A 12,574-nucleotide genomic window follows, 5' to 3' on the forward strand; every position below is an offset into this window, starting at 1 on the left:
ATAACAAACTCTCCACATAGGATCACACCTCTAACAACTATACCACTAGTTTTAGTCAAACTCTAGGCCTAAAACTAAAAATCGAAAAGTCATAACCCTTAAGAAAATTATTTTCCAAAATAACATACAATATGTGTTCCTTGTAATATGTCATGTTTCCGAAAGGGAAACTAATTGTGGAAAAAAAATATTCGTCGAATGAACTAATTGCCGAAACAATCTATTTGCCACCGTCGCTTTACGTGGGTATACGAGAGAGAGATTCAAATAAAATAGAGATCTTGAGATTCAACCTCAACCACATATTTCACATATGTCGCTTTAACCCTCCGGCGTACCGGCGTGACGGGTCAGTTATAATCATAAATGGTTTTATAGCGTCGCCCGTTCCTTTCTCTTCCGCCACCATCCCCACCACCACAATTGCCACCGCCACCACCTCTGTCACCACCCGACCCCGCTACTGCCACCTCCGCCACTTATACCACCGCCACCTCCGCCACCACCTCTTTTGCCACCAACTGTCCTAATCATATATGATTACTCAATCTGTGAACAAACATATATGTATAATCATTTATGATTATGCATATACATATAAACATGTATAATCATATATGATTATACCTATCTGCCATATACTCATTTATAATTAGACATACTTCGTTGCTGCCGGTACGCTGGAACGTTAGAGGCAAATGAAAAATATGTACTGAGGTTGAATCTCAAGATCTCTAATTTTATTTTAATCTCAAGTGAACCGTCCACTATATATATATATATATATATATATATATATATATATATATATATATATATATATATATATATATATATATATATATATATATAGAGAGAGAGAGAGAGAGAGAGAGAGACATGCACATACATATACATACACGTACACATACATATTTATGCGATGTCTTTTCCGCTAATTACCTAAACATTACCAACATTTTTTTCATTTTCCGAGCATTAAATTAACTATTTTTTATTTTTTATTTTCACTAATTACCTATAATAATAATAATAATAATAATAATGGATTAAATTGATAACATGTTCTTATAATAAGCTAAAGTAAATTGATATTATGGTTTAAAAGTTAAGTAGTATGTTGTTATCATGAGTTAAATTGATAATAAACGAAACTACATATGTTTTAAAAGTTAAGTAGTACGTTGTTATTAACTGGATTTATAATAAACTAAAGTATATTGTTATTATGGTTTAAAAGTCAAGTATATTTACCAATTATATATGGCAGTCTTATCATTTTTTAGGTGATCAGGTTTTGTGAGGAAGTTTATAACATGCGACAAGTACAAGAGCAATTACAAGAACAAATGGAGATGTCTAAAAGACAATTCAATGGTTCTTGTAATCCATCCAGTGATATTTCTTAGCTTTATGTTTGTAAAAACTTTTTTCACATTTTTACTGTAATGTTTAATTAGGTTTATGTTTGAATATGATTATTATCATAGGTTTAGTATTGGGTTTTTTCTACATACCGACCAAAAAAACTGGAATTTTTTAAAATTTTACAACCTTTTTAAAATTGTAGGTATTGACCCCCCCCCCCCCCCCCCCTTTTTTTTTTCCTGGTAGTGTATCTTCCAAGAAAGTTGTACAGGTTGTCAGGGGCGGATGCAGGATTTCACAGTAGGGGTTGCACGGGAAAATTAGGGGTTGCACGATAGTAGAAAAAATAAAAATTTTTAAAAATTTCGAAAATTTTTCCAATGCGGCCGGAAAAGTTCGGTGTTGCCGGTGCCACCCTGGACCACCCCTAAATCCGCCCCTGGAGGTTGTGGAGTTTGGCAAGCAGGAATTTGGACACTTAATGATTACTGCAAGGTGCATTTCCATAATATAGGTACGTAGGATCCATATAGATATAGTTACATCCATTTTTTGCAACACCTAAAATCCCCCCAACATGCATGCTTTCATAGTCCTCTCGGGATCAAGATGAATGGGTAACAAACATATATTGGCTTATTCGACGATTAAATGTACAAAGCAGGTGGTGGGCTCGAAGTCACTGAACTATTTGAAGTAGTCAAACCACTTGAAAAGTAGGAAGTTTGGTAATGCATCTGTTAGTAATTTTCCTAGTCGTTAATATTGTTAATTTATTCTAAGAAAGTTTGGTCATTTCGTTGAAACTCAACCTAATTGTAGAAGACTAAAAATATAGGATTTTGCGAAAGGGGGTACTTGGTTGACCATCATCGAACTACTTTTCGTTAACATGGCGGGAAAGTTGCATGAGGAAAGATTGAAATTAGTCACGGGGGAGCTACTCATGAGAAACCACATTAAACCGCAAGTTATCCACGAGTTCCCTTTTATCACCTTTGTTAGAAAGGTGTTTAGGAAACTCGCATACCATTATTTGCAAATCGCATGGTCATTTGGTGATAACTAATTAAAAAGTTGGCCATCCTGAATTATCTAATTATTAACAACGGCTGTTCACAAAATGTGTGTGCCCATATGCTGACCCGCAACCCATACAACCTTACAGATTGTGTAATGCCGATACGGATTGATAGTTTTAGCAAAAGCTCTATAAATACAGAAAGCCAATTATTGAAAACAGATGTGAAAATAATCTTAGTTATTGATACTTATTTAAACTAACTGATTATTTAGTCACAATAATCGTCTTACAGAGAAATGTTTGGAATTTAACCGGGATCTAAAAAACCAGTATCTTTTGAGCACTAGTGTTAAAAATCTTTCGGTTTAAAAAAATTGTCCCATAGCTAGGATTATCATTATTATGAATTTAGTTTTGAGTAAGATACAAAGAATGATGATAGGTTAAGTTGATTTTAATTTGTTAACTTTATTCATCATTACTTAGCACTTGCAAAATGTACGACATTATTATAAATTGCAAGTCAAATTGCATTTTTTTAGTCGATTTAATTTTTTTTATATTAATATTTAATAATTTTTATCAGAAGTCTATATAATCAATGATCCAATGACGTAAACAGAAATTGACTTTTGATAACCAAATCCCTTATTTGATTTTAAATTTATAACATAAACTCTTAAATGTTGATTTTAAAAGTACATGCCTTACAATAAAATTCGTGTTACCTGATGATATGAACAATGCATATAAATTGAATAACATAATAAAAGAAATAAAGAGCTATCCATCCTATGGAATTAGTAATCTCTATCATCCTAGGTCAATCGATGAACAAAAGAATAGGACTAAAAGGGGGAAAATTATACAATTAAATTGGAAAAACAAAAAATGAAATCCAAGAAGAAATGTACCTGAAGATTTATATGAAAATTAACACCAGAATCTCGAAAGAGATGCAAAAAGGTTAAAAAAAAGGCAGAAGAGATGGCATCACCTTTTTGCATACGATCAATATGCAACAATGAACACACATACATGTACAATGATATCCCAGCTCACGTGAAGACTGTGTATATATTTTACGGATTAATTGTATGACAGACTAAAAGAGCTCCTCTGAATTGAACTTGTTCCAAGCCTCCTAATATCATTCATGTTAATGTTAATCCAAGTATCATTATCCGTTAATTAAAAATAACTTTTTGAAATATGGAGAGCTGGTCTGATCCTATTACTGTTAGTAGAATATATAGAATACCAGAGGCTACATAGTACATATCTATACCTATACCTGATCCTGATTCCTGATTATAATAGAAGCATATCAGAAAATAGGGTAACAGTAGAGTACCTTAAGGAGGTCAAAAACCTTCTCGGCGACATATTTCTGTTGAAGAGTAGCTCCTTTTTGTTGCACTTTATCAGGATGGATACACAAAGTAGCCTTTCTATATGCTTTTTTAACACTCGCACCACTGATCAAATCAGTCAATGAAACAGCCTGCCAACCGCATTCAGGCCAAAGAACCTGGAATGGAAATCTCAGAATTAAGATGTCTTATTACTTAATAAATATTGGATACAGGGATTTGAAATTCTTGAATCATTAAAAAAAAAAAAAAAAAAAAAAAAAGTTAGATAAGGAGACATACATATTGTAACGTTGATAGCATTGCTCGCAGATTTCCTTCCTTCCCTGCAGCCCAACGCTTGATTTCAACATCTAAAGTTGCAGAAATCCTCTGTTGAGATAAACACCACAAAAAGGTTACACAGAGTCAGAAAACCAAATAAAGATGCAACAAAATAAAATAGGAGATGTGCACAATACAAATACAATACTCACTTGTCTTTCTTCCTGTTCCTTCTGAGATTGCATATCTCGCTCATTTTTTTCAGCCAGTGCTTTAGCCTATAAACAAAACAAATCATGTACATTCTTCATTCCACTTCAGATAATGTCATTGAAAAATAAAAATATCATGAAAATATGTTACCACTCGTTCCTCGATGCGTTGGTCTCTTTCCATGTTAGCTCTTCTTCGTTCCTCAGTTTCCCCCCCTTCAACATCTTGGAATTCTCCACCTGGCGAAGCAGCTTTTTGTTAGTCAAAAGTTTTTCCCTCACAGAGCTAACTTGTAATGAAATTATACCTCCAAAAATTGAGCTAAGATCGTCAACAAAATTGGTGGTGGGAGATGTTTTCCTCACATTGAAAGGAGCGCCAGCACTGGAAGAAGCCCTGTGGGCCACTTCTGGGACTCGTCTCTCCTGAGACAGTGGATCAGTTGCAGAGTCCTATGTATTATATACACCAGATAATCATAACCAAACAATTATTTCCAAAATACTACTTATTTTATAAAGATGTATATCATTTGCTACTCACAGAAGATGTCCTTGATTTTGGCACACTGTTTGGTCGGGAACCCATGTTAAAAAAGGAATCCAGATCATTATCATTCTTTTGTTGATTCACCTTAACAGCAGCGGCAGCCCTGTCTCGAGCTTCTGCAGCGGCTCTCTCACGAGCCTCAGCAGTGACCCTTTCAACAGCAGCACGCTCTGCTCTACGTCTTGCTTCTGCTTGAGCCTTTGCAACAGCAGCTTTCTCACGTGCTTCTTTCTCTTTGGCCTCTGAAGCAGCTTTTTCTGCTGAAGCCCTTTCTCTGGCTTCAGCAGCAGCTCTTTCTGCTCTTCCCTTAGCCTCAACAGCCGCCCTCTCACGAGCCTCAGCTTGAGCTCGCTGAACAGCAGCTCTTTCCGATTTTAACCGAGCTTCAGATGCAGCTCTTTCACGAGCTTCCCTTGTAGCCCTCTCTACAGCTTGTCTGGTTTTCTCCCTCACCCTCTCTTTCTCTTGTTCCTCTCTATCTACTTCTTTACTTCTAGAAGCATTCGTGTGTTCCTTTTCCCTTACAAAACTCTCAAGCTCATCTAACGGAGAAGATGATTGCCTTGGACTTGGTATAGGAGGAGGGGGTCTTGAAGGTGGTGGAGCTTTAGTAACCGCTGTGAACAGAGGGATCTCTGACACAGTCAGCCATATGTCATTCTCTTCTGATTTTGGGGATGGGCCCGCCTGAGAACTTGTATCGGTATGTGAAGTGGGAGAGTTTCTAGAAACAGCTGGCATGTCAAAGACGCTTTGATGATCCTCAAAAGGTGACTTCTGTGAGAATGATTCTTCTATAGAGCTTCGTGCACTGCCTATACTGGAGCCTTCTTCTGAACACTTTCCCCTGTTATTTGTCTCCTTTGCGGATGAAGAAGGTGAAGAAGATTTATTGAAACCGTTAAGGGAGTCTATGTCACCAAACACATCCCCACCTTTTTTTGTGCTCTTGGATTTACCAATTCTGCTTATCTCTTCTAGTGGGTCTGTGAAAAGACCCTGGGATGAAGCTGAAGCAACAGGGGTTGACATAGATTCTAGCACTGCAAATGGGTCATCTGCTGCATTAGATTTTTCCTTTCTTTTGATAGCTGATTTTGGGCTTGGATCTGAATTCCATCTGTTACAAAAGTATAATACCCAACTTAGATTATTCATCTGTCACCAATATGTTTGACTACTCATACAACTAAAAGTATGAAAATAGATAACCATGTTAATGCACTTTCATACTTTTATCAGAAACTTATGTGAAACAAAAGAATGTACATGTTGCATACTTACACTCTCATAGTTATATCAGTTAAAACATAAATCATCAATAGCAGTTAAGATGATTAACAGTCTTGCAACACTCACCAACAAACTCATATTTGGTGTCATGATTTTGAGATGGTTCAAATTTCACACCGATCTTCTTTATCTAGGGAGATGCGAGTGTATGCAAAAGATGATTAATATATCACCCCAACCATGTTTATGAAATTCTTAAATTCCTTGGAAAGTATTCCTTTGTTCTGTCGCTACAACCTACAAAAAGTTTTAATTTGGAGTCCCAACTGATTTTGAACATATGTACAACATTTAACAAAAAAAAAAAAAAAATCAGCTCGAGAACGAAGTATATAGAACCTGGTAACACGAAAGTTCATCATCCAATGTATAAAAAATATATTTAGAACCACCGATGGTTTCAACAGATCAAAATGAACAATACCAAAAGGATTGTGAAACCAAGACTTACTAGATGGATAAGATGTACAATTACCCATCTAAAAATGACTTAAAATGCAAGACATAAAGTGAACCATTTCATGGTTGGAGTTTCTATAAAATTTTCAAGGATGAATGGCCTTGTGGGCTATGTATATCCTGAAGAGCATTCTCACAGAATCATGCGGGTAGAAGATGGAGCATCCAACTCACACAGATCATGAAGCTCACGGCATGTTCCCATTATTCAAGAGTTCCCATTCTCTTGAAATGCACAACAATGAAGAAAAATAAAATGGAGCCATTAATTTCTTCAGTAAATTTGCTTATAGATAAAAGCCTATCAAGAAAGGTAGGAATGTAAAGAAAATTGGACAAACTGATATTAGGATTAAGATTACTGAGACTACAGAAATAGTGGTGCTGTTGGCTATGTTAATTGGAGGATGACTGAAGAAAAAGAGATTGCTTAGTATATCTTTATTCCCTGACATGTGATCTAATGCACTAGTAGCTAGTATGAAGAAACAAATGCTTTAAGAATTGCGCCATTGATTTCAACATGTTCTGCAAATATGATAACTTCTGACAAGCTTAGGACACTGTTCTCAAATGGGGCTACTAGATACACACAAATACCTTCATTCGTAAAGCTAAAATACATAATCCTACCCGGCTACTCATATAGGTTTCTAGTACCAAATATTGATTTAACTTCAATGACTGATTCCTTGGACAACCAAACTATACATCAATGGCACTTGATGGTTATACAATCTCAAAGCCAAGTACAAATAATTTTCATAATATTAGTGATTGTGCTTTTTATGCTCGAGGTAAACTAATTGATTAATATGTATAAACGAGTAGTCCATTCATAAGCATTAAGTGAACAACTAAACAACTGCTTAAGCAAAGCATAATACCTGGTACCAGATGCAGGACTGCCGCTTCCGAAGCCAGGGATCAAATCATCAAAACCTCCTGGACTCTTATTACTTTGATTCTTGCTCGGTTGAGCCTTCTCTGTTCGTCCTAAACTACTAAATAGATCATCGAAATGACCACTCTGTGGACTCGGTTTAGGCGGTGAACTACTCATTGATGCAAAAATGTTATCATCGTACCTCCCCGGGGAAGAAAAAGATACTGGCGTGCTCTTTATCCCTGGCAATCCATCGAAAATGTCGTCATCATACACAGGCTTATCATAAACCGGCGAATTCGAAGACGTAGGTTTCGTTTTAGTTTCATTATTACTAGGCGATACAGAGTCCTTGAAAATCGAATCGTAATCGAAATCAGACATTGAAGATGTCGATTTCGAGTTGTTGTTGGTGTATTTAGGCGGACCGCCAAAGACGTCGTTAAAAATATCCTTCCCATCGGCAGCGAATGTTGCTGATGACGGTGAATTTCGGCTCCGGCGATCTCCACCAATCGATTTCATCGGAGCAGATTTTCCTTGAGGCCGAAACCCAAAATCTTTCGCTAACATACTGAACTCATCCATTTGATCCACTAGGTCTCGCAACAGAAATGCAAATGTCAAACTATTGCAAAGGTAATTGACGTTGAAATTATATAATATGTACGTTAAAAAGCTCGCAATGCGTCACAAATATGGAGACACCGGAATTAGCGTCGGACAACGGAGGAGGAGGCGGCGGAGGTTGAATCGACGGCCGTTGATCCTCACGGCGGAATTTCTTTTTGTGTGCGCTCCTTGATTTCACTTCGTCGTTCCTCCGTCTGTGTCAATCTTGGCACTTTCTCCATAACGTTTCTTAAATTCGGTATTATTTTCTCGCGAGAAAATCATGATATTTTGGTCAATTTGCGTGTTGACCTTATTGTCTTATGACATTTTCAACAGATCATCTATTAAATAAAATCCAATGACTTCCAGCCTAGCTGGGAAGAGGTACCGGGTTTAATACCCACGTGGGGTCAGAGGTCGGGAGTTCAATCCCTGTAAAACCTAATTTGGGTGCCTCTTAAACTTGTGCCACATGTGGAGAAATTTTCCCTGGAAACCCCTATGGGGGCTGAGTTTGCCCTGTAAAGGAGCTCGAACCCAGGGTGCTCGTTGAAATATGCGAGTAGGCTTCCATTTAATCATTTGCCGTTTCCAAAAAATCTATTAAATAAAAGAAATCATTAATTATTAAATAAAAGAAAATCATTAATTATTCGTTACTTCCTTTCTACTCATAAAAAGTGTTGTTTATAGGGTTTTCGAGTTATCTTATCTCGAGTTATTATATTACTTTAAGAGAACTTAAATATCTTTTTATAATTTCTTCTTATTTATCTTTCTATACATATAAAACTAGAAAGGTTACCCCCGCTACGCGGGGGCCAGAAGCTTTCAATGTTGTTTCCGAATCGATAAATATGACAGACAAAGAAAGTGTAAGGATGACAAGCCCGAGCTTTGCCACAGACCGTTTTGTTCATGTTTTTATGAAAAAATGTAAAAGTTTTTGACTGCAAGGACCAGAAGTGTCAAAATGGCTAAAGAATTAAAGCGGTAGGAATTAGCAAGTTTTTAGAAAAGGGATCAAAGTTGTCGAATCGTTAAAGTTTTGTGGCCAAACTTTAAATATTAAAAGTTTCCTAAATAGAAAAGGGATCAAAGTCGTCAAACCGTTAAAGTTTTGTGGCCAAACTTTAAATATTAAAAGGTTCCTAAAAAATGTAAAAATATCGATTATAAGGACCAAAAGTGTCAAAATGGCTAAAAAATGAGGACCAAAGTTGTCAAACCGTTAAAGTTTTGTGGCCAAACTTTAAATATTAAAAGGTTGCTAAAAAATGTAAAAATATCGATTACAATGACCAAAAGTGTCAAAATGGCTAAAAAATGAGGACCAAAGTTGTCAAACCGTTAAAGTTTTGTGGCCAAACTTTAAATATTAAAAGGTTCCTAAATAGAAAAGGGATCAAAGTTGTCAAACTGTTAAAGTTTTGTGGCAAAACTTTAAATATTAAAAGGTTCCTAAAAAATGTAAAAATATCGATTACAAGGACCAAAAGTGTTAAAATGGCTAAAAAATGAGGACCAAAGTTGCCAAAGTACAGGGACCAATTCTGCCAAAAAAACAACATAAAGTCCAGGGACTAAAATAGACAAAAATTATGGAAGTTCACTATTCATAAGAAACAATTTCCGTAATATATATATATATATATATATATATATATATATATATATATAATGGTAGTATGTATCATATTTAATAAAATTAATTATATTTGAGAACATTTGTCATCATTTTAAATAGATAGGAAATAGGAAGATAATTAAAAAGAGAAATAAAAAGATATTTAATTTCTCTTTAAGAAACTGTATAAGTATTCTTAATTGCTACCAAAAAACTTCTAGCCCGGCGGTATCCGATGTTATCCTCCCTCCTTAAGGTCGAATGTTCAAGTCTTACTGTGAACATAGGTGAAATAATTTAGGAGAATTGTAATATATATTTGTATTTGCCGTTAAAAAAAGTATCCTTAATTGGTTGTTGTACCTTCATATGTGTGTGCGAGTGAGCTGTTATATTTGACTTTTTTATATGAGTGAGAAAGTAATAATACCCATTATACTTTTATTAAATTGTTCCTTTTTTTGGATTTTAACTTAACAGTTATAAATTTCATAAAAAAACTCAAAAATACAAACTCTAACACCCCGAGTTCAACTTAACGAGAGAAAGGAGAAGAAATATGCGGAAATGAGAAGAAAATAAAAGAAATTGATGTTCCCGAGTTTCATTAAAGGAGGGAAGTGGAAGGAAGTGGAGAGAAATGGGAGAATCATTTTCCCTCCTAACTTTCCTTCCGATTTGGAAGGATTTGGAAAGAAAGAACAAAATGATTCATTTTCCTTCCACTTCTCTCCAATTCGGGAACACAAAAGAAAATATTGTTTTCCTTTCTTTTCTCTTCTTTTCTCTCATGACTTTCTTTTCTCTTCTCTTCTTTTCTTTTGTTAAACTCGGGAACCAGGCGTAAGGCTGTGTTTGGCGCGCCACAGCTAGCTGATAAGCTAGCTCATTTTTCGAGCTTTTTTATGTTGTCGTGTTTGGTAAGCCAAAAAGTAGCTTTTGAAAAGCTACTTAGACTAGCTTTTTAGGAGTTTTTTTTAAATTTTCTAAATACACCCCTTAATTAATTATAGAAACACACTCCTACATGTCCTTTTATGTAATTTTATATATTTCAGCTAGTTTTACCAAACGTTATTTTTTATCAGTTAACTTTTTATTTAACAGCTAGCTTTTCAACTATCAGCTAGCTTTTCAGCTAGTACGCCAAACATAGCCTAAGTATGTTTGAACTGACATAAAATAAATCATAAATTATAGCGATAGTATATTATTCTTCGCACATGCAACTAAAGAAAGTTGATTCGTGATTCCATTTTCTCCTTACGAGTATTAATTATTTGCATTGGGTGAGTATTGATTATTTGTTTGTTCCTGATTTACAGTGCAACGTTACAATCAAATTTATAATTTTATATCGCTAAATAGTCGTGAGAATCCTAATTCAATTCATATAAGAGTTTATCTCCCTCGTGAACTAATATTTACAATATGTTCCCTAATTAATATCTCCAATGTGGTTTTGTTACCATAGAGTAAAGACAAACATAGGGCTTACATATTTTGAATATCTCGATTCTCATAGAGAATAAGGGCTTGTTTGTTTTTTGGCAAAAAGACTTTTTGGGTACTTACATCTGCGGGTGGGTAGATGTTTACCAAAAATACCGTTTGTTTTCTGGAAGACAAAAGAACTCAAAAAGACTTCTTTATCACTTCTTGTATGAAGGCATAGAAAAATACTTTTGGTCCACGTCTTCTGCCGCAGATACGGAAAAAGACTAAAGATATTTTACCACTTCCAAAACAAACACCACCTAAGACACCACAAAGGTTGTATAATTCTCTGTGTCCTCTTCGATAAGGCCATAGTTAGAAAATAACAATTGTTTCATTTGTAGATGTAACAGTTCATTCTCTAATTATTGTGTTATGACTTCATGTAATTACATTTGTTTTTTTAATTCATATCATCTTTGTTAAATATTATTCACGAAATGCGTTCATCAACAATTTTCTTCACGAGTACTTGTGCTTTTGCACATTCCCCACAAAAACATTCAACTACGCAGACATAAATGAGTATTACTACATAATTTTGACTTAATTGCATGTAAAAAGAGATGTTATGATAATAAACACCAAGATTATATTCTTAACCCTATATATCTTCTCTCATTTCCCAAGACATCGACTTTCTTTTCTCTCTTCTTCCTCGTTGTTGTTTATTTGGATGTTATGATTGTTCAAATTACTTGGCTTGTTTGCAAGAGGTATTGTGTTGGGGGTTTAAAATGTCTCTAATGGTAGATGTTGAACCATAAGGGGTATGTTGAGAACAATGTTGGCAATTTAGATCAATATAGTTATATAGATATCTATTTTTGCAACACATAAAGTTCTTCCAACATGCTTTCAAAGATCTATCCGGGAAAGTAGATCCTAAATGAATAGATGTACCGATGAAGAGGATCTACTAGAAATGGAAATATAAGAAGGTGGTCAAAAGGTTATTTTTTGATTTATTCCATTCTTAGTAGTTATTCTAGTAGTTTTCAGTGTATGTACCATTGTGTGTTGACCTATAAAAAAGTTCCTATTCCAAGGAGTATCTATACAAAAACAAACTAGAAACACTAATTTACTACAAAATGATTGTTGGTTCCATTCAAAACGAGATACGATGTGATGCAACCACTTCATGGGAAACATTGCGTCTATTAAATAAACCTTGTAAATAGCATGAATGTTCGTTTTTAACGATAAGAGTTACATAGGAACCAAAAGGCTTCTAGCCCAGCGGTACCGGGTGTTGATTTCCCTCCTAGAGGTTGAGGGTGCAAGTCTCATTGGAGACATATGTGGAATTAGGAGTAGTTTATAGATTTGCCGTTCTAAAAAAAAAGTTACATAGGAAACAACATTTCCATAAATAACACAAGCGGATGTTATGCATTTCAACT

The 12,574-nt window shown here is 35.0% G+C and overlaps 1 protein-coding gene across 1 annotated transcript; it reads right to left on the reverse strand.

The window, feature by feature from the left end:
• Positions 1 to 3,078: 3,078 nt before the first annotated feature.
• On the reverse strand, positions 3,079 to 8,298 carry LOC145113789 (auxilin-related protein 2-like). The gene is made up of 10 exons (XM_079049841.1): positions 8,100 to 8,298; positions 7,431 to 8,025; positions 4,786 to 5,911; positions 4,550 to 4,694; positions 4,393 to 4,481; positions 4,242 to 4,307; positions 4,048 to 4,137; positions 3,747 to 3,923; positions 3,390 to 3,536; positions 3,079 to 3,306 (listed from the first exon to the last, which is right to left on the reverse strand). Exons 2-9 carry the CDS (start codon positions 8,015 to 8,017, stop codon positions 3,498 to 3,500), a joined length of 2,319 nt encoding a protein of 772 aa, XP_078905967.1. The 5' UTR covers positions 8,018 to 8,025; positions 8,100 to 8,298; the 3' UTR covers positions 3,079 to 3,306; positions 3,390 to 3,497.
• Between the last annotated feature and the right edge of the window lie 4,276 nt (positions 8,299 to 12,574).

This window comes from Lactuca virosa, chromosome 5 (genome assembly GCF_052849685.1).
Source record: "Lactuca virosa cultivar CGN04683 chromosome 5, Lactuca_virosa_CGN04683_v6, whole genome shotgun sequence".
NCBI classification, from domain to species: domain Eukaryota; kingdom Viridiplantae; phylum Streptophyta; class Magnoliopsida; order Asterales; family Asteraceae; genus Lactuca; species Lactuca virosa.

Bases quoted from the DNA above. Each gene is read 5' to 3' on its own strand.
- LOC145113789 (XM_079049841.1), bottom strand. From the start codon at position 8,017: ATGGATGAGTTCAGTATGTTAGCGAAAGATTTTGGGTTTCGGCCTCAA. The intron at 4,695-4,785 runs GTGAGTAGCAAA...TATAATACATAG, and splicing joins CAAAATCAAGGACATCTTCT to GACTCTGCAACTGATCCACT. The intron at 3,924-4,047 runs GTATGTCTCCTT...TTTCCATTCCAG, and splicing joins TGCTATCAACGTTACAATAT to GTTCTTTGGCCTGAATGCGG.